The sequence below is a fragment of the Prionailurus viverrinus genome, chromosome C1 (genome assembly GCF_022837055.1).
Source record: "Prionailurus viverrinus isolate Anna chromosome C1, UM_Priviv_1.0, whole genome shotgun sequence".
In the NCBI taxonomy this organism is placed as follows: Eukaryota; Metazoa; Chordata; class Mammalia; order Carnivora; family Felidae; genus Prionailurus; species Prionailurus viverrinus.
The window spans coordinates 152,091,558-152,117,736 of NC_062568.1; the positions used below are offsets into that span (position 1 = coordinate 152,091,558).

Genomic DNA, 26,179 nt, shown 5'->3' on the forward strand with positions numbered 1-26,179 from the left:
TTTTCTGTCTCTCAAAAAGACATAAATGTTAAAAAAAATTTTTTTAAGAAAAAGATATTGTTTGAATATATTTGTTCCACAGTATACCTCTTGTTCTTTTGCCTTAGTATTCACATTTGGCACATCAAAGTTTAGGCTCCCTTTTATTTTGTTCCTCCTGGTGTGTTTCCAAGAACTGCCTTCTTCCATCTGGGAAGTGTCCTTTTTGAAAGTGAGGATCACTGACACGATTGAACATGGTCATTGGAAAATATGTGTTGTAGCCTAATTGCCATAACATTCGACAGCCAGTGTTTCTGCTCCCTGGCATCTGGAATATAGGAAAAGGCACATGATAGGCAGAATAATGGCCCCTCAAAAAAGTCAACGTCTTAGTCATCAGAACGTGTGCACATATTAATTTATGTGGCAAGGGGAAGTTAAGTTTCCACATGGAATTAAGGTTGCCAGTCAGCTGACCCTAAAATAAAAAGATTATTCTAGATTAATGTGGGTAGACCTAATTTAAGTAATCACAAGTGTATCTGCATAGGCAAGAGGGAGGCAGAAGAGCCAGAACTTTGGGCGCCTGGATGGTTCAGTTGTTTGAGCGTCCAAGTCTTGATTTCGGCTCAGGTCATATCTCCCAGTTTGTAAGATAGAGCCCCACTCAGTGTTTGATGGTGCAGACTTGTCCGGCCATTGCTGCTTTGGCAATGGAAGGGGGCCAGGAGCCAGGAAATGTGGGGAGCCTCTGGAATGTGGAAAAGATCCTCCCTTAGAGTCTCCAGAAGGAATGCAAATGTGATGACACCTTGAATTTAGTCTAGTGAGACCCCTTTTGAACTTCTGACCTCTAGAAGTATACGATAATAAATTTGTGTTATTTAAGCTACTAATGTACTTTGGTACAACAGCAATAATAAATTAGTATAAGCTTCATTAATTCAGATGGGCGAGGTCACAATTTGAGCTAAATAAAACTGGTTGTGTCAAAATTATTCTTTATATTCTCTCTGAACAAGTTTGCGAGAGAAATTTGCATCGTAAAGCAAATTACAGAAATATATATTAAAGAATAAGATAATTTAAAGATTTTGGTACATCTCTTTTATGCTAATGATATGGCCATTTATAAAGGAAAGTTATGTATTTGTTAATTTTTGTCTATAAGAATTTTCATTAAAATTTTTCTATTTCTATACTGGGGAATTTATGGAATTACATTTTTCTGTGAATATTTCATGATTCTTATTTTTCTGTCATCATACTTAGCATCCTGGTCCCTACCTGAGCAAGCCCTTGTGAGTGGCGTTTCACTGTGATCTGACAAATATTGTCAGGAACAGGTTTTAGGTTATATGATCTTCAACAAGTGACTTAACCTAAGGCTCAAATTCATATGTTGAAACCACAACCCCAGTGTGATGATATTTGGAGCTGGTGCTTTTGAGAGATAGGTCACGAGGATGGAGCCCTCATGATGGAATTCGTGCCCTTATAAGAAGAGATGAGAGAGAGCTTGCCTTTCTGTCTGCACTGTGCAGAGTACAAAGAGAAGATGGTTGTTTGTCAACCAAGAAGAGGGCTCTCACCAAGAAATCTGACCATGCTGGCACGCTGATCTCAGACTTCTAGCTCCCAGTATTGTGAAAACTAAGTGTCTGTTGTTTAAGCCACCTAGTCCATTTTGTGACAGTGCTTGAACAGACTAAGACAGGAATTGGTACCAAGGAGTGGAATGCTGCTATAACACATACCTAAAAATATGGAAGCAGGTTTGGAACTGGGAATGGGTAGAGACTGGAAAAGTTTTAAGGTGCAAAAACTTTTTTTTTTCCCAGCTTTCTTGAGCTATAATTGGCATATAGCATTGTGTAAGTTTAAGGTGTGCAACATGATGATTTGACAAATGTATATATTGAAAAATGATTACCTTAGTAAGATTAGTTAACACATCGGTCACCTCACAAAATTACTTTTTTTTTTTTTGGTGTGGTGAGAACATTTAAGATCTCCTTTCTTAGCAACTTCCAACTATATAATATGATACCATTAACTATAGTCACCATGCTGTATTGTACATTAGATCCCCAGAGTTTACTCATCTTCTAACTGGAAATTTGTACCGTTTCACCAACATTTCTTCATTTCTCCCACCCTCAATCCCTGACAACCATCATTCTACTCTCTGTGTCTATTAGATCTTTTTTTCCTAATTTTTTTTAATGTTTATTTATTTTTGAGGGAGAAAAAGAGACAGAGTGGAAGCGGGGCAGGGGCAGAGAGAGAGGGAGACACAAAATCCAAAGCAGACTCCAGGCTCTGAGCTGTCAGCACAGTGCCTGACATGGGGCTGGAACTCACAAACCACAAGGTCATGACCTGAGCCAAAGTTGGATACTTAACCGACTAAGCCACCCAGGCTCTCCAGCCTATTAAATCTTTAAAATTGAGAAAAAAATCCACATACAAATGAGATCATACAGTGTTTAGATTTCTCTGACATATTTAACTTAGTATAATGCCCTAAAGATGCATCCATGTTATTTCAAATGGCATCACATTTATAATGCAAATATATCACATTTTCTTTATCCATTTTTCCATTGATGGACACTTAGATTATTTCCATGCCTTGGCTATTATGAATAATGCTGCAGTGAACATGGGGTGCAGATACCTCTTCAAGATCATGATTTCATTTCTTTTGGATGTATTCCCAGAAGTGGGATTGCTGAATCATAAGGAATTCTATTTTTAAATTTTTGAGAAACCTCCATACTGTTTTCTACAGTGGCTGCACCAATTTACACTCCCACCACCAGTGCACAAGTGTTCGCTTTTCTCCTCATCTTCACCAACACTCATGTCCTACCTTTTTGATAATAGCCATCTTAACAGATGTGAGGTGGTATCTTATTGTGGTTTGGATTTCCACCTCCCTGATGACTAGTTGAACATCCCTTCATATACCTGTTGGCCGTGTGTATGCTTTTTGGGGGGAAAATGTCTATTCAGGTCTTCTCATTTTTATTTGGATGGTGATGATGATGATGGTGATTTGCTACTGAGTTGTATGAGCTCCTTATATATTTTGGATATTAACCCCTTATCAGATATTTGGTTTGCCAATATCTTCTTGTGAAGGGATTTTCTTGTGATTCTGGTCAGGGCTCAGAAAGAAAAGAGAGCTGAAGACAAAGTTTACTTCTCAGAGAATACATAAATAATCATGTACAGAATGTTGTAGAAATGTTGGTAGAAACAGATAGTAAAGGCCATTCTGATGAGGTCTCAGATGGAAATGAGGAACATGTTATTGGAAACTGGAGGGAAGGTGATCCTTGTTAGAAAGTGTCAAAGAACTTGGCTGAGTTGCGTTCATGTTTTAGTGTTTTGTGGAAGATGGAACAATCCAGGTATAGTTAGGTCACTTGCTCTCAGTTATGGAGCCAGTGATGGTGAAGCCAGGATTGAACTGGAACTGGAGTCTTAACCACGACATCTGTTCCTCTCACCAAGGGTAAGCAGTGTGGGAACAGGCAGTGCTGGGAGAGGAGGTTGAGGTTCAAGAGTGCTGAGGCCTGAAGAAATTCTTCTATCACTGTGAAAAAGTGTTACCTTAGGTTTTCCCAGGACTGACTCATTAAATGATAATCTTGTTTTAGAGCTTTTATACTTTAGGAAAATGGAAGATCTATAATAGGGGCCTAAAAGAAATTACATGAAACTATGTATGTGAGGATGCTTGCAATCTGCAGCATGGGATGGGAATATTACATTCCTTGCCCAGCTTAGGGCACGGAATCTGACATGGAGACACGTAAACACTCATGATCTATTTGTGAATGAATCAGTTTATGACAGGAAGAAATGAAGGATGCCCACATGTGCATGCACACACACATATGCACACACTCTGTATGTGCACACACACTTCCCCACTAGATTGGGAACTTGCAGGGTCTGTGCTGTCTCTGTATCCCTAGTACCTTATGGAATACCCTGAAAATAGTCAGTGCTCAATAAATGTCTGTGATTAATAATATTATAGTGGCTGTCTGTTCATTTGGGGGTTTTATGGGATAGATTCTCTCTTTGGGGGCAGATGGAGGGATTGATAAGAAACCCCAACTTTATTATTTCAGAGCCTTATTTATATGTTCTACATTGCATGGGTTTGAGGGTTTAGTGTTGAAGCGCTGCAGCTGGAGAGACAGCACTCCCAGTGTATCAGCAGCCTGCTCCTCTAATCCCGATACACCACAGGAATGTGGGGTGTGTACTGAAGTGGAGGAAAGAAAGGGACAGGGTTGCTTTGTTTCCTGGGGTACTGTTTTCCCTGGTGCATTAAGCCAGGTGGCCGGTTGTTCTCCACCCAGAGACCAGGAGGTGAGTAAGCAGTCTTGTGCATCTGATAAAGAAGCCAATGAGTTAGGCTGATCTGGGCATTTAGCTGTGGGACTTGGTGTGAACAGCATGGACTTTAAATGATACAGTCCCAGTGGCCTGGTAATTGCTGTGACCAGTGCTGTTGTTGATTCTATGGATGGCAGCAGGGGAGGCTCTCAGGACTGGGTAGTGTGACCAAAAGTCCAGCTTTGACCTGAGATGCAGAGAGTGACTTACAAAGGGAGTGGAGTGCTCCCAGCGCAACACAATTACCAACACAATCACCAAGTTCAGGTGAGGTGACCTCATCTGGCCCAGGGCTCTGCTGAGTATAAGAAAGAAAAGAACACGGTGTGTGTGTGTGTTGGGGAAACAGTGGCAGTGAATGGTGAGGACAAAGGCAGAAACATTAGAAAAACTCTACCAATATCAATTTGTGGCTGGGTCAGTAAAGTTCTTACAGTTGAGTAAATGCAAAGGGAGGCTACAAACCCATACCAAGCACAAATGAAGAGAAGCAGAGCAGGAGGAATCAAACAGACCATGATTGTGGCTGAGACACAGGATTACTACCATCTCCCTGTGGAGGAGGCTTCATGGTCAGAACAGGGTACATTTATATGTATACAAGAGAAATGTTTGCATTGACTGCTATCTTAGTACCATCAGGCTGCTCTAACAGAGTACCATAGACTGGTACCTTAAACAATAGAAACTTATTTCTCACAGTTCTGGAGGCTGGAAAGTCCAAGATCAAGGTGTCAGCAAATTCAGTGTCTTCTGAGAGCTGCTTCCTGGTTCATACATGGCCATTTTCTTGCTGTATTCTCACATGGGGAAAGAGACAAGGGAGCTCTCTGGTGTCTCTTTTATAAGAGCACTAATCTCATTCATGAGGGCTCTACCCTCTGACCATATCACCTCCCAAAGCCCCCACCTCTTAATACCATCACATTGGGGGTTAGCACTTTAACATATAAATTTTGGGGGGAAACATTGAGTCCATAACAGCTGTTTTACTAAATCCATATACAGTTTACTCTAGTACAGTGTCTTGTTATCAGTTTGTTAACTTAAAGTTTCAGTACAAAAAATAAATTAGGTACTGCTGAGAAAGAAATGACTGACCCTGGATCGACCCAGCTAGTTATTTTTCAGCTTTTCTGCCAAGGCCAGTTGTAAATGATAGTCATGGAAAGAGTTGCTCTACAAATGGTATCCCAACGAGGGATTTTCAGTCTCTCCTAAAGGTGAGAAAGCTGATGTGTTCAAAGGTTTCAACTCAACTGGGCCTTTTAGTAAGACTGGAGGGGTGTCGTGGACACAAAACTTGTTTCGTAGGAGCCTGAGAGAGAAGAATTAAGATGAAGTGGTGCCAAAGCTGGCTAAGCTTTATCCTTAGGACCTAACTATTGCAACAAATTCTGAATTGAAAGAAGGGAGTTATTTTCAGTCAGTAGGGAAGTTAAAGTTTATGTTATCCTAACTTTTTGACCCTATTTCATTTAATCAGGGTTTTAGCGCTCATAGCTATCCTAAAACTATTGACTTTTTTTAAAAACTTGAGCCTGAAAAACAGACAAAAGACCATATATGATATCTGTCTAATGATTTATCTTAAGAATCTGTGAGCTGTGGAATCATGATTGTTAGGACCGAGAGACACCTGCTCACCTTTCTGAAATGAGTTGCTGAAAAGATATTCTGAGATTCAGAAAGGGTAAGGGATACAGTGTTGACCTTTTGGAGACAGGAAACCTTTGATGAACTATAGGACTCCAAGACAGTTCATTTAAAAGATAGTTTCAAAGCATTATCTGGGGCTGGTTTCGTATGTGCATTACTGAAGCCCTCAGGTTGTCTTTTTACATAAACCCAGTGAAATAATGGTTTCTGCAGTTGTTCACACGTCGTCGGCAACCCTCGTGTGGCATCTTGCTTTCTGGGTTTTGTAACGGCTTTCGGTGTCTTTTGTGGACAAAATTAAACTTTTCTTACCATTTGACAGTATATAACTTTCCTAAGATGGGCATTAAGGAGAAAAGAGAAAGGAAAAGGTCACCAATACCATCTCCATGTAATTAAGGCAGCTAAATAAAATTGTCACTAATGACATTTACTTGATTCTATGAGTCCCTGCTCTAGCCTCCAAGTAAATTAAGGATCAACTGCTCATAATATGTATACACTGTAATCTGTGTTGCAGGTAATAGGGTATACATTTTTTTTAAGACAGCCTTATTTTAGGGTTATGTTTAGACTTGTGTTCTCTCTCTCTCTCTCTGCCTCTGTCTGTCTTCATCTCGCTCTGTATGTATACATATATATATGTACATATATTCACCTTTATGTATATGGACGTATATGGATGAACATATATACCTACATGTACATGTATGTGTATGTGCTTTTGTAAGGTGATAGTAATCAGTAGAGGATAAGTTAAAACTTAGAAAAAATAGCTTCAAACTTTGATTTATAGGCTCAGATTGACCATCTACCCAGGTATAACATCAATCAATTTGTTTGCTTTTAACTCTTAAAATAAAAGATCCTAGAAATCAAAAGTAATTTGTGAATTTTGGGGGAAGGGTGGGGAGTTCTGGATGTGGAATTAATGACATTGTCTGGAAATATCGATCTATCTATCTATCTATCTATCTGGAAGTTAAGAGTTCTAAGCTGCTGACCTTAAATTTAGAAGTTTACACCAGTAAAAATAAGTCTCAAGCAAAATTGTGTTTTCATCTATTGACACACCATTATTTGGGAACACAATAAATAATATCTATAGGGATACCAAGAATAACACACAATTCTGGCCTTCCAATCATGAGTAATATAACTCAAGGTTTTGCAGGGGGTAGGGGGAGTGGAGTGGCAGGTCCATCCAGTTTGTGTCAGGGAATGTTTTCTGGAAAGAGATGATTGTTAATCATGGGTCTTAACCACTAGCTAAAGGGTCGGGGAAAGGCCTTGGCAGTAGAGGGACCATGCGTTGTATGCTGAAGTCATGAATGAATATGTTGAGGAGGAGCACATAAGTTTGTTGCTAGAATTTAGGGTAAAACAGGAGGCTGAAGAGTCCTCTGAAGGAATTCCCAAGTTTTCCATCAGGCTTCCTCTGTGAGGGCTTTCCTGACAACTGGAGTTGGTGGTCTCCTTCTTTGTGTCCCCGTGAGTTATGTGTATTTCTGTTGTTGGATTTTTCACACCCAATTTAATTGTTCATGCCTGATTTCCATACTTGTGTGCAAAATAAACAATGTAAGGACTGTCCCAGTTCTTATCATAAAACCTGGAAAACAGTAATTGCTCAATACCTGTTTATTAAACACATGAATGATTGTCTGTCTGGACAAGTGAATGATTATGCACAGTTTGGGGATGAGAAAGTCAAGAATTGCCTTGGTTATCAAGCAACACTTCATAAAACCTTAATGGTTTCATTTTTATCTTCCAGATTACTTGCAGCATATAATAGTCTTACTGATAAACACCTGACTGGATATTTTAACAACACAAGGATAAGACGGCATCTTTTAAGATCAGGGCTGGTAAGATTTGGTTTACTTTCTACCTGCCCTCTTGTTTCATTAAATCCAGTAATTTCCTCCCTTTTCTGGTTTTCTTTTTGAGCTAATCAGTGACACCTACCTCCTCATCCCCCTTTTTTTTAGAAAAATTACTTCTTTTCCAGAGCTCAGATTATCTTTTTGAAGCTGTGTTTCAAAAGATAGGAAGAGAGTTCACAATGACTGCTAAAGCTACTTATAAATTATTGAGGAAAAACCCTATGAGCTTCCAATAGCATATTTTATTTATTTGTTAATTCATTTATTTATTCAACACGTATTCATTGAACACATTGTATGAGCCAGGAACTGTTAGGGATTAAGCACAGAGAAGACTTTACTGTCTTCAGGAAAAAAAAATATTATTTTTAATAATCACAGAATAAGGTGTGGAAGACACGAACAGTTCAAAATTTCCCCTTGAATTTTAAAAACCTGTTTCATTTCCTGGGTTTATTGATAACATTAGTGTCTTTTCTTAGCTCTAAAACTATCATTTCCACAAAATTTCTATTCCTCTAAATGTATTTAATGTGAAAATCTTTAAAAAAATACTACAGTTTTCCACTGAAAGAAATAGGCGTGGTTATACAAAGTGTGAGTAATGATTTTAGCTGTTTACCTTCTTAAAACACAAAGATTTCCTTAACTATTGTTGCCATGGTGTTGAAAGGATATGCATTGTGTTTCTAATTGTTGTTTTTGTGCTTGGAACTCTGGCAGGGTAGATCTCCTAAGAGCTTGCTTTTTGTCTCCTGGGGCTTTGTTATCAGACAGACCTGGCTGAAACCTGGCTCAGCCATTTACAAGTCATAGAATCTTGAGCAAATCACAAACTTAACTTACTCAGCTCCAGCTTCCTCAATTGTGAAATGAAGATAATGATACCCAGCCCTCAGGATCGTTGCAGCAATAAGAGAGGTGTAATGAATGCTTGTTGCAATTATTGTGGTTACTATTAACATTCCTTCTTTGGATAACAATTGGTAAGCTTTATGTATAAGTGGAAAGGACTTTGTATTTACTTATTAACATCATTAGCAAGTATTTATTTAACATTGGTTATGTAGCATGACAGCTCAAATAAGGAAGATTTCTCTAGAACTTGTTTGTGTTCAGCATCATCTGGGAACTTGTTAGAAAATGCAAATTTTGGAGCCGCACTCCAGACCTGTTGTTGAGTCAAAAGCTGTAGGGTGAGGCCCACCAATCTATTTTCAACACTTTTCTAGGTAATTCTAATGTGAGCTCCAGTTTAAGAACTTTTGCCCTATAGGAGCTTCCAGTCTACTTGGGGAGATCAGATCTCCCCCAAGAGGGGTGGGGGGGGAGAACAATGACACCTGTTAACTGAGGAGGGAGCCACACACAGTGCAGAATGTTCTCAACATTTATTCTCATCTGGAAACATATGGCACGATATCCCGGGCGGAGAACACATCTCAAAGACTGTAACTGAGTTATTTGTGATTGGGAACACTTTCTAGAACCACACACCCCTTTTTTTTCCATCAGGGAAAAAAAAGATATAAAAAAAGATCATCAGTAACCAATCATTTGTAACACCAATCTCCTTGGTCCCAGTGCTCCAATATGTTGCCACAACAGTGTTAAAAAACTACAGTTTTCAAAATTAAGAAATATGTGGGCTTGGATTAGACCTGAAAGAGCAGGGCATAATTAAGTGGAAAGGAAGAAGATGAACACTCCAGGACAGAAGATACAGAAAAATACCACAGAGAAAAATCCTCTCAGGAAGGATTAAAAGCAAAAGCAAAGAAAAATAAGTAAATAAAAACCAGAAACTACCACTCCTGGCATTTTCAATGATGCCAATTGAAAGCAATCTGGAGTCTTTTATATGTGCAGCACTGCATAATCTGAAAGAAATCTGAATCATGACACATTAAATTACATTCTGGGTTGGAGAGTGGAAGGAGAAAAAAACGTGAAAATAAAGTAATGAAACCAATTGTTTTTAAAACAAACTGATGAGAACCTCTATAGCTTACGTGTTTTGCCCTTCAACGTTATTTCCTGTGAGATCATCAGTCCTGTGATCACTGCTCCTATTCATTGTTTCAAGGTAGCGCTCCACCTCTTCTTCCCAAATGTGTTCAAAAGACAGACGTGAAAAGAACACCTGGGTTCCATCAAGGAGAAATTGTGACTCTAATGAAAACCTTGTTTTAAACGTCAAGTGCACCACCTGTGTGTGTTTTGCCAATGCTGGTATATGAGACCGATTTTTTTCCCTTATGAAATATTCATGAAGAGTGAGTTTACCAGCCATAGTAGTATGCCCTTTTAGGCTTAGAAGACGCTGCCCCTCTCTCTGTCTCTTTATCACGCCATCTCTCCATTTTTGGTAACAAACAATACATTTTTTGCTTTGTATTTCCATGTATGTTTTATTTATTCATGACAGATCACAAGAAGTGGGAGAATACTTTCCGAAAAAGAATACAAACTAAATATCATGAAGAGGGATCACCAAAAATATATCCGGGAGTGCCTAGCTCAGGCTATTTTCCATAAGGTTCTTGATATGGAGGTAAAGTATTCATATTTTCTTTATAATAGATAGTTTCTAATATGATAATTAATACTACTTCTGTACTAGAAGCAGAGGAATTCCTCCTGTATTTCATTAAAAAGGAATGGAACAAGGTGCCCTGAGAAATACTCTATAATCTCTGGGTAGCAAAGAGCCAAGAGACTGAAGTAAGCTTTTCTCCATTTCAGTTACAGAAAAATATGGACATCATTATATATTTTGTGATATTTAATTTAACAAATGTAGATTTTTAATCCATAATGGCTACTCTCAAACATACCAGCCCTCACCATCTGTACCCCAATTTCCATTTGCTAAAAAAAAAAAAGTGACATCTGTTTAAATATCAGTAATTCCACTGCCATGAATTATTTCAGATTTGTTATTCTTTTAAGGCTCTGAAGCTGGGCCGTATGCTAAATTTCAGGGAATAGGCATTGAAACATCTGCTGTCCCTCCCACTTTAGGCCACATTGGTCAGCATAGATTCATAAACCGAGCATCAACAACTTTTTTTTCAAACCTGACATGGCATTTTTAGTAGGATATATAGCTAACTTGATAAATTATTTTAGCCTTGCTCCATGGAACTTATAGTTTCAAGCATCAACACCATTTTAATCTCTGTGAAAAAGCATGTCACTTCTTGGCTTGACCATACAGCAGTAAATCAGAAAACTTGGCTGGTAAAATCATTGACCTGTGAGTGCAGTAAACATTTATGAACAACTGTAGAATCACCAGTAAACCAATACTAAGTGTAGTGGCACTGAAAATATTTATTATTATGCTACCATTATACTGAACAAGTGTTGCATTCAGATAAGATGTATATGATCTGTTAATTTAGGAATTCATTTTGTGCTTTATGATATGTGCATGAGTTATATGGAATCATTCAAATTCACTTGCTTATAAAAGTATTAGTTGGAATTCTGCAACTAATGTTAAAAAAATAGTACAGTAGATTAATCTATACTTAGTTTCAAATTTAACCAATAGGCACCAAATTTTGTATTAGCTTTAATCCCTGAAGTTTTGGCTTTCCAAACTTTCATGTAACTTACACATCATAACTGTAGAATATGCTGTCATTTAAGAGTCTTTGTATATTCTTAAAATTTGGAATAAATGTCTTAGATAAGTGTTAATATAGAATATATAATATAATTTCATATGATGTAATATATATAACTATGATATGTAATATATTAATATAATTAACAAATAGAATAGCTGTCTCTAAATTGTTACATTTATCTCACATTTATTTTATGCTGATGCTATTTACTAATGTTGATACATTAATATTCATGTATTTGTTCATACCACAAACATTAATCATTAATTGTAGGCTTACCACGTACCAGTTTGAAGCTATGTGATGTAGCTGTGATATATAAAAACAAAAAAGCAAAAAACAAAAAAACAAAAACAAAAACGTACTGTAGAAAGTGATCAAGTGTTAGAAGAGAGGAAAAACAGATCTAGTTCCGGGAAGTAGAGAATGATGACTTATCTCTATGAAAGTCAGAGGAAGCAGAACGGAGGTCCTGCTATTTGAACTGGACCTTGAAGGCTGAGTGAAGCTGCACATGAAAGCATGAGAAAAACATTCGAGAGAGTGAGGACAGCTGGCGCGACGTTAGAGGGGAAAGGCCATTGTGGATGGGCAGGAAAGCTCACTGAGGCCAGACCGCAAGGCAGGTTGGTTGAAGGAGCAGCAGGAAGAGGCACTCTTCTGTAAGCTGGGGCCTGGTTTCTGGAAAGCCTTCAATTCCTAACTAGGTTTGGAGCATAGGTGATGAGGCAATGAGACGTTTTTCAGCAAGGGCGTAAAATGAGTGAGCAGAGCATCATTAGAAAGATGATGTTGCTAAAAATGTGGGAGATAGATTAATGAGTTGGAAAAGATTGGAGATGGGAGGTCAATTAGGAAGCTGTTGCCCAAGGGTAAGGACTCACAACAGTCATGACACGCTGGGGAAAGGCAGCTGTCCCTAGAGATGTGAAGGGGGAGAGAGACTGACACTGAATGAGGATGGAGTGGGGAAGAAGGAGCCAGAGCAATTCTGGGGGCGCTAACCTGGCGGGTGGCAGTGCACTGCTGAGGCCCAGGAACTACCTACCACAGGGAGTAGGAGAGAGCCCTCGCGTGGTGGAAACCTGGGCCCTATGGAAAGGTGTCCTGGAAGCCAGCAGGCTCTCACAAGCTTAATGTGCAATGCTTAAACAGGAAAGTGCTGGGGGAAAAAGGACCTTGGTCTGACCCAGAGGCAAAGACATTGGTGGCCTTGGTGAAGAGGAGGGGCAGTAGGAGAGAGGGCTGCAGAGACTTGGAAATAAATAAAAGATGGAAAATGATTGGTAGCGAATTTCACAAAATGGTGATCAGTGTGAGAGAGCAAGGAAGAGGGAGAGAAGAAAGGGAAGTATCTGAAGAGGTTGATTAATACTTGGGTAGGGAAGGATGGAGCCTGCGGGGTCCAAAAGGAAGCACGAAGAGATCAAAAACAGGAAAAAACCACTCTTTAAAACGCTCTCAAATGTGTCTGAATGATTTCCAACAAAATTGTGAGCAGATTATTTTCATATGGGGTTTATTTCTAAATTATATAATTAATATATTACAGAAAGTTAGGAAAATGCAAGAAAGCATAAAAAGGAAAATAACCACATAACATCTTTGTCTCAGAAAGAACTGCTGTTAACATACTCACATTCCCTTTTAGTCTCTATTTATACGTATACATTGATAAAAATATGCTATGTTGTGACAGGGACACATTTTATGAAAAATAAGTAAATAAGTAAAAACCAAACAAACAGGAAATTAGTGTCCAATAGATTGAACTTCAAATTACATTTCCACCACTGACTAGATATGTGACCTGGGACAAATTCATGGTCCTCTGCCTCAGCTTCTGCACTTGTGGAGTGAGACTGCCTAGCTATTAGCATTGTTCCAGAAGAGATGTTGCCCAGGATGTGACTTCCTGGCACAGGGACAGCCACACAGTATAAGTGTGATCAATTAAATCATAGTTCTGTGCAATTCTGTATTTTACTTTGCTCCTGAATTACGTGCATTTTCAATCTTTTTTTTTAAACAAACTCTTTATGAATCTTATTCTAATGATTATATTCTATTTCATTATACAGATGTGGCCAAAAGTTAACCCTTCTCTATACGGTTTATATTGCTTCTGAATTTTTGCTTTGAAGAGAAAAATCCTTTCAGATAGCATCTTTGTGTACCACACAGATATGTTCTCTTTTAATTCTGATTTTCTCCTAGGTTTTGAAGTGGGAATGTATTGGTTAAAGGATTGGGACCCTTTTCACCACTTTATGTTAGGGATTGGTTTTCCAAAGAGTTGTATCAATTTATATTCCCACTTGCACACGTATGCAGGTGATTCTTCTCCATCTCAATGACAAGGTGGGGAATTGGAATACAGCTAGCTGGGGGGATTATTCTCCTCTAAAAAACTCTTTGCTATAATTGATAGGATCCTTTCCTCCATTCTTTCCTGTGTGCTTAGCGTTATCATCAGCTTGAAATAAAGAAAAAACTGGAGAGCTTGGCTAGGAAGGAGCAAATTCAGAGATTTAAGGTAAGGAGCTACACAATTCTCTTTTACTAAATTATTGTATGATTTTAAAAGTCAGTGGTGCTGTTATTGAAGTTTTTCAAGGCACTTTACCTTTGGGTAACTGAGCTGAAGTCAGGTGATGGTTTCACCAAGACTATGTCTTGGGCACCATTATTTCAGAAGATCTTGGCAAAATAGGAGCTCCTTGTGCAAAATAAATTTTACAAGGTACAAACCTTTCAAAGGAAACATGAAAACATTCTTTTCAAGTTTGAAATTTTGCTTTTGTCTTTTCTTGATTGATATGTGATAGATGCCAAAGGATTTTTGTTTTTTGTCTTAAAAAGCTGAAAATAGATGGTGATGTTCCCAAAGTGGTGAAAAATGGCATTCTAAAAATTATACAATGGCACATTTTCATGCAAGCATGACCCTTGAAAATAGATGGCAGGAAAGATCTATTTGGCAAACAAAAGCATAAGATTTAGACATTCTGTACAAGGCATTTAAAAATTCCTTGTTTTTCCATTTTTGTATTTGACATCTCTTCTTTGAAGTGAACTTATAAAACATAAATTTGAATTGGGAGGATAAGAGATTCAATTAAGCATGTTTGAAAGGCTTCAGTTTAGGTTAGCAGTTTTATTCTTGAGCCACTCGAACTCACATGTTATTCTTTATTTTCCGTGTCGTATTACAAATGTGGGACCTAAGACACATTTCACAGACTGAGAACTATTTGTAAAGCTTCTGTAGAACAACTTGCCATAGAAGACAGTCATATTTCCCTCTTACCTGATAGACTCAAATCTATTTCATCATGGTCAAAAGAAAATCTTGTTAGGAAAGTGTTGTTAAATAATAGCAGATAGGGGAGTTTTTCAAGATCAGAAAAGTTGGTGTGTAGAGATCAACTTTGCCAATATTGTCCTGCATCAAGGACTGAGTTATAGATTCTCTGATTTACTGATTAAATGCTCATGGAGAAGAATGGTCACTGGAAATAGTGACGAACACTGCTTCAAGCAGTGTGTGGTTCACCCTCACCCAGGTTGCCAGACACACTGACTAAGCACACGAGTGTATTACAACAGTGGCAGAAATTCCTGATGGACACTCCATTTCCTCCCTATATGATTTTTATTTATAACGGTTTTCACTTTACAGCTGTACTTGCTGAAAGACCTATGATTTAGGCTCCTTTTATATAATATGCAACCCTCTTGCTTGGGGCATGATTTAATTTTTTAAGATAGAAAAGTAATACTTGCTGGTAGTCTTTACTAATCAGAGCTGTGAAGAGCATTGTGCTTCTTGTAATGATCTGCTTAAAGTAGATAAATAAATATTATTTTTGCTAGAACTCAGGATGCACTGTATCCGTTGCTATTTCTTTGAGTACAGCTGTTTCTTCCAACATAGGAGACTGAAATTCCTGCCTCTTACTAACACACCCAAAGCCCCAGTACAGCTGTGAAACTTTTTCTGACTGTCATGATAGACTTCAGAAGGAACACTTTTTTTAATGTTTATTTATTTTGAATTAATTTTTTTAAAATATTTTATTTATTCTTGTGTGAGAGAGAGACAGAGCATGAGCGAGGGAGGGCAGAGAGAGAGAGAGAGAGAGAGAGAGAGAGAGACAGAATCTGAAACAGGCTCCAGACTCTGAGCTGTCAGCACAGAGCTGATGTGGGGCTCAAACTCATGAACCACGAGATCATGACCTGAGCCAAAGTGGGATGCTTAACCGACTGAGCCACCCCAGAAGGAACACTTCCGGGCACCCCAGAAGGAACACTATCGAAAGTAATGAGAAAGGACTTCTTTAATAATAAATTATCTCTTACCTGTCAGGCAATAACCTAACCTAGATTACTAATGATGCATCAACTTATCAAATCACTTTCTTATCCTAGGGAGAATCCACAAGATGGTTTATAGAAAATAACATGCCAATCCTATCTCCTCACCCCCCAGTTGGCCCAAAGACTAACCGTGGCCATAGTGTTCTGGTTGATGAAGGACATTCCAGTCCAATAACACTGGTGAGTCTTATTAAACACTCTCTCATGTGCCATCCCAACTAATTTATAATTTCCAATGACTCTCAGAAAGAATTCTATTTGTCTGTATAATTCTGTGAATCCTACTAAATGACAATGTGGTTTTGTATCTGTTCAACTGTCTTTACTGAATGTCCCAGTTACAATCAATATCACCCCTTTCAAATTATTTTGAGAGAGAGAGTACAAGTGGAGGAGGGGCAGAGAGAGAGAGAGAGAGAGAGAGAGAGAGAGAGAGAGAGAGAGAAAATCCCAAGCAGGCTCTGCACTGCCAGCACAGAGCCAGATGCAGGGCTCAAACTCATGAACCATGCGATCATGACCTGAGCCAAAGTCGAACACTCAACTGACTGAGCCAGCAAGGTGCCCCATAGATTGGTGTTCTTGAAGTGAAGATTATTTATGTTACTTACATACCGAAATGACTTCACTGGCTCTGTGACATGTTTAGAAAAACCTGGATTCTTCCACCTGACATTTAAAACTCTAAGCCCTATGACCTCAATTTAGCTAACTCAATATTTCCCCTCATGATTACCCTTTACCACCCTACAATACAGCAAGATTGTCTAACCATGAGTCGTTCCACATATGTTCTGTGTTTTCTGACCTCTGGGTTTTGTCTTGCTGCTCCCTCCACTCTCACCTTATCTGTAAAACTTATTTATGCACACAAACTCAGTCATACTGTATAGCATGGTGGGCTATATACTTATATTTGTGTTTCTTTTATCAAAAGTATGTACACATACCCTAACAAAAATACTTAAATATACAGAGATTCTGTTTAAAGAAATTCCATGCCGACATTTCATTCCAGTTTGGTTCACTTATAATATAGAGATGATATTTGCTTGAAAGAAGGTAAGGTAGCTTGAAACAATATAGATACAGGAAAAGATTTGCAAAATATTTGCTGGAGGTTGATGGTTTAAGTTGTAAATGAATTGCTTGATCACATCTCTATTCTTATTTTATGTGGCCTAATATATTTTCTTGTTAGCATGAACATTTTTTTGGATTGCACAATATTTGTAGAGAAATTGCAAAGCTTTCCCAGATTGTTGAAGTAGGTTCATCGCATATAGTGTTAAGCTTTGACATTTTTCAAAGGTAAATATGTTTTGACATTTCCCGATGAACAGCTCAAGTTATGAAAAGCAACCGTTTTCCCTTTGTTGATACCATATTTCCAAGCTTCATTTAAATGTATACGTACACAAATAATTCTTTTTGGTTTTGGATGGCAAATTCACTAGGCTCTCAAAAGCTTAACCTGGTTGAAACAAAAGAAACAATCAAGTGCTGTTTTCCATCTTCCCACCTGTTTCAGAGAGGAAAAACCCTTGAAAGGCTTTCTTTTCAATTTTCCAGCTGAACACCCTCAATAAGTAGTTTATGATACATCCAGGAGATCTTAATGTGGCAGGAGTGAGAAAGTAATTTAAAAATTACAGGAAACACTGACACCAGCACTTCAGAAGCCTTTCTATCTGGTAAGCCACCATTCTTCACTTGGTCACCCCCTATGGTGCAAAAGCACCATAGGGGATACCTATTGTGATCTCTGAATTGTAGTTCCCATTTTACAGAAATTCAAATCTTCCTTTTAATTCTCCCAACTTGGATACATATCCTTTAAATTTGACTCCTGACCTCCGTGTGCCATTGAGATGGAGAAAATAATCCTTTTGGGATATTGTCATTGATTTTTCTTTTAACTTTCGTGAATAAAGAAAGAAACCATCCAGTGAATAGTTATTGCACTTGGTCACTAATTGAACCTAAACTTTCAGAGTAGCATGTAGGCTTTTAGCTACACCATTCCCATTAAAACTGTGGAAAACCATTCAACTAATTCTGTACAAGCTTGGGAAATTCACCCCTGGAGATCTTCTACTAAGAATTAAAAATGCTCAGCTAAGCTGAGTAACCACCAGGTAGTCAGTTTCAATTCACATTCTGGTACAGTTTTGAAAATGTTAAGCTACAGTGCCGTATTTATTCCAAGAAAATATATTACAAACAGTTTCAAATATAGCAAAATTTAAGGTGGCTTCTGATGTGAACTACAACAGTTTGTAGCTCACAGCTGTTAGTTGAATGATGCAGATTTGTTTTTAGAGATAAATGTAATCAGTTAAACATTTGACTGCCATATTCATCTAACTGAATGATATCTGTATGCAAATGGGGGAAATAAAATTTAGAGCACAGAAGCGAATAGATCATGTTCTAGTTTATAGTAACCTGCTTTCTTGAATTCCTACATTAGATTTTCCATGTGTTTGTGTTCAGTTGAATTATTTGACAAGAGAGAGTCTTAAGCATATTTGTTTTACAGAATGTTAAAGAATTCTTTTGGATGATCTGATTTCCTTGTTCAGAAACCTCTAGTTTGATATATCTTTGTGGGTTTTAAGACATTTTGCCTTTGGCTCATAGAATATTGTGTTCTATTTCTTTAAATCAAATGTTGCCTTAGTCAATCCACTAAGGATTCCATATAGGTCATGAAAGAGGTTTGTGTGCAGAGACCCAAGATAGCAATGACTTAAATATAACGGTGCCTTCCCTACTGTAACACACTTACGTGAGTTTCAGCTGTTGTGCCCAGTGCTACTGTGTGAGCTCATCAAAAGCTCAGACTCCTATTGTGTCATTGATCTGCCAAACTTAGTGTGTTGTCTTCATATACATAAGCCAGGATGGCATATCATCATGTGAATATTTCAATCTGAGGGAAGGGGGTAAAGGGAAAGTGACAGCACATCTCTTCGATATAGAGGTTTCATGTATCACTTCTGCTCACATCTAGTTGGCCAAATCTTAGGCATACATCTGTACAGAGTTGCAAGAGATGCTGGGAAATATAGTTTTTATTTATGAGAGCCACGTTCCCTGATGAAAATTCTATTACTAGTGAAGAAAGAAAAACCGATACTGAGCAATATTATTTTTGATACCCTTCCCATGTCTGTCTCAACAAGTAGCTTTCCTTACTTCGATGTTCAAAGTTATCATTCTTCTTCTCTGCTCATCCATTTTCTTCTCTTGATCATCCATTTGGATAAAATGCTTCTGTGAAAACTTGAATTTGTCCTAGTCTCATTGGTTTATTCCAAACAACATTTAGTTCTAAGTCCTGTTAGTTCTTAGATATTCTGTTATTGTTGCTATTGTCTCTTGGCAGTATTTGTGTGGTTTATTTGGCACTAATTGTCTTGTGTTGCATTAGATGTTAAAAATTACTTTTTATTTTCCTCATAGTGCCTATAGTTGGAATCCAGTGAATGTTGACTTAACAAAATCGGACATTTAGTGACATATGACATACTTGTAAAGATGGCACTCAGACCAAATTGTGGTGGTAGGAGCTGTCTCATCATTTTTTATGTATTTACACAACACTTTTCCAGAGTTGAATATTTGTTGTTCACTGTTCTTGAGTCAGTGCATTTATACACCATCCTTCTAACTCTCTTGCCCAAATATACATGAATTATTCTCAACAAGTTCCTACTTTTTGTTGTAATAGAACAATGGAGCCAAAAACCTTGTTTTTCCTTCTTGAAAGGTTGCTGATCTTTATACTAAACTTAAAGTGTTCTGTCAGTGGCACAAAAAGCATTTCTGATGCTCCATACCCGCACTTTTTATATTCTTTATAGTACATTCTTGATTAGAAAATGCATCAGTCAGGGTCTCAGCAGGAAACAGATGGCTCACACAAATAGGGTAATTAGGAAGAGTTTAATGAAGAAACTATTTACAAAGATGCCGGCAGGGTTAAGGAAAACCAACTGGGAATGTTAAGCGTGCTGGGGTCAGCACGATGGGAAACCACAGCACCTAGACCAGAGAGGGAGATGGAAGGATTGGGTATCAGCACCAGCAGGCAGGACTTGTCAGCTAGGAGAGGACTGCCTGACAGGAGCTGTGGACTCAGCTGACCCATCACACACAACCTTTGGTGGGAAGGGTCCAGGAGAATTAAGACCCCAACCTCTTGCCTCTTGTCTTCTGATCCCCTGCCAGTGCCTATCATCGGCCAAATCCAACTGGAATCCTGAGATTAGTTGGTGCAGTCAGTAAAGAAATGACTCCCAGAGGGCAGAGCAGGGCAGAGAAGGCAGAAGAGGGGCAAATGGAAAAGATCCAGCCTAGAAAACCTCTCCATTTTTACACAGTGTTTTCCATTTGCCGGTTACTGTTTTTCATTTTTACTTTTCTGATATTTCAAGGGAGAAGTTGAATAAATGGTAATGTATTATAGTTAGGCATCCGCCTTTTCTCTTTTTGAATCATATTGTCTGCTTTTACTTCAGCACCATTCTTAAGATGTAAAGGACTCAACAGTAGTTTATGTTGAAAACATTTAAATGGAAATGAGTCCATTCCAATCATATCTCTTTAGATCTCTAAAATAGGAACATTATTCAAGGTAACATTTAATTGAGCAAAGCCATTTTCATGCACCGAATAAATTAGGTATTGTCAGCAAGTTTACAAAATGAATAAAATACAGGAACCTAACAGAGAACATCTCCTTTGTCTAGAATACTCTATAATTGTGGCATTTAGTTATGTAGAGGACTTCCACACCATATGTTTTAACAAATACTTTGGGTCATAAGGCTATGTATAATGGAAGGACATAATTAAAGTTTAATCTGTTCAGTAAAAAGGCACCATTAATTACTCTAGGCAATTTGTTGGGTTATTAATTGGTTCTGGAAACATGTCAAGATACTAATTTAAATGGAATTTTTTTCCCTAATTGTCTAGACAGCCCCTCGACCATACACTGCCCCAGGAAATATGCAGCCTCCAATTCGATTAAAGCCTCTTCCCAGTAATCCTGCAGTAGGAACCGCTCCAAAGATAACTTCGGGGTCCAGATTGAAAACCTCATTGCTGGAAAATGAAGCTCCATTTCCCATTGGGGTAAATGTTACTTTTTCAAGAAATATCTTTTTATCCTTCATTAGAATATTAGATTACCAAGGTTTTAAGATACAAAGATTCAATTAATCTACTCAGTGAAATTTATATTGTGCACTTATTAAGCATTTACTATGTACTTCTGTTTAATTACATCTTACTCTAACTGGAAGGCCTATGATTTCTGTGCTATTAAGCAAAAAGAGTAAGGAATAGATTTGTAATAATATAAGGTCACCTTTCATTAATTCGAATGGATGTGTAAAAAACAAAGAGAAACTTTTTATAGCCAGGTATGACTTCTATCAGAATAGACCCAGTGTTGACTGATTCTAAATTTTAAATGCATGAAACCTCAAAAATGAAACTTTCCAAGAATAGGCTTACATTTGCATGCTGACTTACTTTACCATCAGTGTATGAAATTGCTTCAAGTTTGACTCTGGAGAAAGTTGGATACAGAAGAAAAAGAATGTCCATCTTTAAAAAATGGTGAATTAATCACACATAGGAGCTTGACTTGCTTCATTTTCAAGGTTATATCTCTGGTAATTTGAACTTATTTTAATAGAGCTCAGGAGGGAGATGTGGTAAACATAAAATATGAGTTAGTTAAGCAGGGAGGAATCATTAGAACATTCAGTAATTAGGGAGGGTATCCTTTGTATTTCCAACATGAAGAAGAAACATTTGCGAGCTTAAGAAAGAATCTGTGTCATGAGTTCAGTTGTCACTGCATTCAAATAGGTGAATTTAGTTCCATTTCTTATTAGGAAATATAAGACATATGGAATTAAGATTTTTTTTCTTTTTTTGAAATTAAGATTTTTTCATCTAGAATTGACAGATAACCTTGATACTAAGAAATTAATTCAGAGAAATGATTGTGTTTCATGATAAAAGTATAAATATAACTCTAACAAATAACTAATATTTTATCCATTTAATATGCTTTTCAGTTTATGAAGCACTTTTCCCAAACCTTTAGTTAATTTAATAGTTGTTTCCTAGAAAGCAGGAGAAACTAAACCAAGAGTGGTAGCACTTTGTATAGGGAATGGTGCTTAGGGCTAGGCAGAGGCTTGTGAATTCATAAGTCAATTAAGCTGACCTTCTAGGATCAGCTAGAAAGCCTAGAGGTTTCCTGTTTCAGCTAGTGTCCAGGAACAGTCAGATCCTGAGAGATTGTCTCAGGTTAACTAAAATAATACAGAACAAGTTCATTTTTCTCCTTTAGTAAACCAAAATAGGGAGCCAAATCATAATCAAGGGCCATTAATTCACCAGACATCAAATAATCAAAGCTGTAGAAGCAGGTCATTATCCCTCTGTAGATAGACCTACATGGGAAGCCAGATCACAATGAGAAGGTTGCCTAGTGAGCATGGAATCAGAATGATGGTATGTAGGGGGATGGAATCAGATTAAAATGGCTTGATGTACCTATCTCATCTTAGGAATGGGCTTGCCAAAGGTACCAGAAAACTCAAAGGTCTTTGGCTAAAATCCTGTGTATCTTCCTGGGATAATTTTGCCATTAGGACTGGAAATATTTAAAGTCCAATAGGTGGGATTTTCTCTCCCCTAGATAGTGCTGGGATATACTTTATACTTTCCACAGTTGCCAACGTGATTATATTTTTTCCTAAGCTCCTATACTTTGGTAGACACATTTTCCTGTTAGATACATAAATACTGTCAGTCAAGTAATATTCAAGTTCTGCTGGCTAGGGAGGGATTTTTTTTTTTCTTTCAGGTGATTTTCCAGCTCTGCTCTGAGACACTGGGTGGATTTATTAAATCTGCATAGGGCCTTATATTTTCCTGTTTTCAAGTTTTGGGGTATGAGCAAGAGATAGCCACTTAGTGGTAGCTTGCTTAGGCTGACAAGGTTGAGATCAATTCCATGTTAATTTAAATTAGGTAAACTTATACTTTTCATTTAGTAAATATTTATCAGGCACTTACTATGGACTAGATACTGCTCTAGGCATTGATGATATGTCAATTATCACGGCAGACAAAAGTCTCTAACTTATTGGAGTTTTTACTGTAATATACATAGGCAAACTCTACTGGCCAGAAATACAAGTAATTTTTTCCATGGCCTTGATGATGAAGATGATTTAATATAAAATCAGACTAGAAATTTCTCAAGAATAGTAGTCTGTATGATTGCTGAGTATGTAATGAGTACCCACTAAATTCTTATTGCTTTCTTAAAGAGTTTAATGAAGAAACTATTTACAAAGATGCCAGCATTCCCAAAGTTATGCATATGAGGAGAATCTTTTGAAGGGAAAATAGGCATAAGCAAGTTTCTAAGCATCAGAAATGAGGATCTTTGATTTAGGCAAAAGCAATTTGGTCAAAACAGGGTGGTTAAGAGGCAACTGAGTAAAAATAGTGACTTGATTGAAAATGATTATCCTTAGAATGAGAGTTTCTCATACACTACTGATAGGTATAGAAATTGGTACAACTATTTGTGAAGACAATGTGGGAATATCAATATTTTAAATGAACATGCTCAAGCATTTTTATATATAGGAATTTATTTTAGGAATATACACATATGTGCAAAGAAATAGATTCAAGAATATTTAATATCATAATATTTGCAATAGTGAACAATTGAAGACACCTAACAATGTAATAGGATGTTGTATAAAAATATTATAGTTTATTAAAGTATGTTAAACAAAATAATAAGGTAAACTTATCTGTACCAGCATGGAAAGATGTCCAAGACACTTTGGGCTAAAAAAGCAAGGTAAGGAATGGCATATTAATTTTTTAAAAAATTCAATAATCCATTTCCAAATAAGGCATACCATTGACTGATAACTACTTAGAAAAAAACAAAACAGAACAAACCCAAAGCCTCAAAGTTTGGATTCATTGTTCTTATTTTATTGTTTTTATTTTCACTTAATTTATATTTGTATTACAATATCAATGCACCCCATCACAGAAAAATCAGAAAATGTGAAAAAAGAAAAATGAGAACATAAATGGCACCTACATATCAACTATTTAACAATTCTGAATTCCTTGGTGCCTATTTAAATCCCTTTATGTTCACATAAATGTTGCTTTCAATCAAAATATGAACCATATGTGCCTTTATTTATCCTCCTTTACTTATTTAGCAATGAGAAATGTTTGGAGAATGACTCTCCTTTATTAACAGTAACTTTTCATTATATTAAAGCATCTCAAAGAATAAGTTGACTGAAAACACCATACCAAATAAATGGGTATAAAATGGATAAAAGTGATTAAACATGCCTTAAAGTGTGGGAAACTACCTCAGATACACAAAAATGACCAATTTATGAAAATTTAAATACTCAAATATACTTGAAAAATGTGATATAATTATTGATTATACCTTTGGTGCTCTTTAATTTTTGATTGATACATTTTTTGCAAATAATACAAGGTGGAAATAATATAAGGTGGAAAATGATATGCTCCAATAATCCAAATCCCAAAAGGTAACCCTTAGTTCAAAGTCTTCCTGTCATCCTTTATTTTTATCAAAATCCACATACAAATTATTTAAAAGAAATGTGTGATCACATTGCATGGACCTTTTTATGTCAGGATGAATAGATTCATACTGTTCTTTTTGAAGCCTGGTGAGAATCTATTACAAAGACCACAAAAAATTGTAATTAAATATTCTATTGTTGGACTTGATGGTTCAACTAAATTTGGTGTGCATGTGTGTGTGTGTACCCTTATACACATTTATATCAATGTATTGTGCAGTATCTTAGTAGGATTTATTCCTACAAGTTGAATTTCTAGGAGAAAAATTTCTAGTCTTTGGGTCAGAGTCTGCATTTAGTTCCTAGATATTATATTATCAAGGAATGTAATAACACCAGGATGGGTGAAAATCAGTGTGAAAAAAGTAATAATAACACTCCACTGTTAAGTGGACTATCTAACCCTGCTTCAAAGTACAATACTCCAAACTTCCTGACTTTAAATTGTTTAATTGTGCTGGGTCCCCATAGATTTAATGGGTTGTTGAAGAAAAATCCCAAAGTACTTTGAAAATGCCATAACTGTGTATTTGGCTTAAAAGTATACTTAAATAAGGTTAAAAATTTTTGAAAATTTAACTTGCTGTGGATATTACAAAAAGCCACTTTTCAATAAAAACATGAAGTGTTTTGAGTTTGCCTATTGATGTCAGTTGTGTTTACATGCAATGTAAACCATAGTCTTAAAATTTGGGGCTATGTTGGTCACTACTTCTGTTTTACTGGTTGTTATGTCATGAAATGTGATTACAGGGCAAGAAAGCAGTGATGAAGTTCAAGAACTCCATGGACAATTCACAGGAAGTGAATCGCTATCAACTTCCAAACATTAACAATTACATGATGCCTATTCCTCCTTCACCTCCTCCCCACAAAGGAAAAATCACAAGGGAAAATAGACTTGAATCATGGAGAAGGAGAAGATTTCGTCCAACCACTGCTCCCAATGGCTTAGAGCCTCTCTTTACCAGGGTGAATATGGAATCAAGTTTTCTTTTATTAATTTAGCACAGATTACATTGTGCTTTTAAATTTCTGGATGTATAGTAAAAATGAATCTAGGGAAATCAAATGCAAATGCCTTATAAAAATAAATATAATAATTTTATAAATGTAATTGTAAGCTTGAATGAATCTGAAATCAGATACTTGAGTAGTTCAGTTCAGTAATTTAGCACAATTAATTAAAAAATCCAGTAAACCTTGAGGTCAAATTTAGTTTGTACTATGCCCATTTCCAAATTATTTATTTCCTTCAATTTGCCCATTCAATCATGTGTTATCAGAAGTATTTTAACATGTAATTTGTGAAAATTTAGAGACTTAAGTATACCAAAAAACGTAACATGCCACATCAAGTACCTATTAGAGCTTCCTTTTAGTGATTTTTGGGAAAATATTGTATAATATTTTCTTTCAGTGTTCTTTGAAAATAGCAGAGCTTGTTATACTCATTTCCTCAAAATACTGATTAAAAAAATAGCCCAAAGACCAGTTAGACTGTACGGGG

General features: G+C 36.9%; 1 protein-coding gene across 1 annotated transcript in view; it reads left to right on the top strand.

The window, feature by feature from the left end:
• ERICH3 (glutamate rich 3) overlaps positions 1-26,179 on the top strand; it is a 106,071-nt gene that overhangs the window by 17,235 nt on the left and 62,657 nt on the right. The window contains exons 2-7 of the mRNA XM_047868877.1: positions 7,838-7,931; positions 10,378-10,503; positions 14,052-14,123; positions 16,022-16,150; positions 20,957-21,115; positions 25,423-25,641. Of these exons, the coding sequence (XP_047724833.1) occupies positions 7,838-7,931; positions 10,378-10,503; positions 14,052-14,123; positions 16,022-16,150; positions 20,957-21,115; positions 25,423-25,641 (799 nt within the window). The remainder of the gene's footprint in view (positions 1-7,837; positions 7,932-10,377; positions 10,504-14,051; positions 14,124-16,021; positions 16,151-20,956; positions 21,116-25,422; positions 25,642-26,179) is intronic.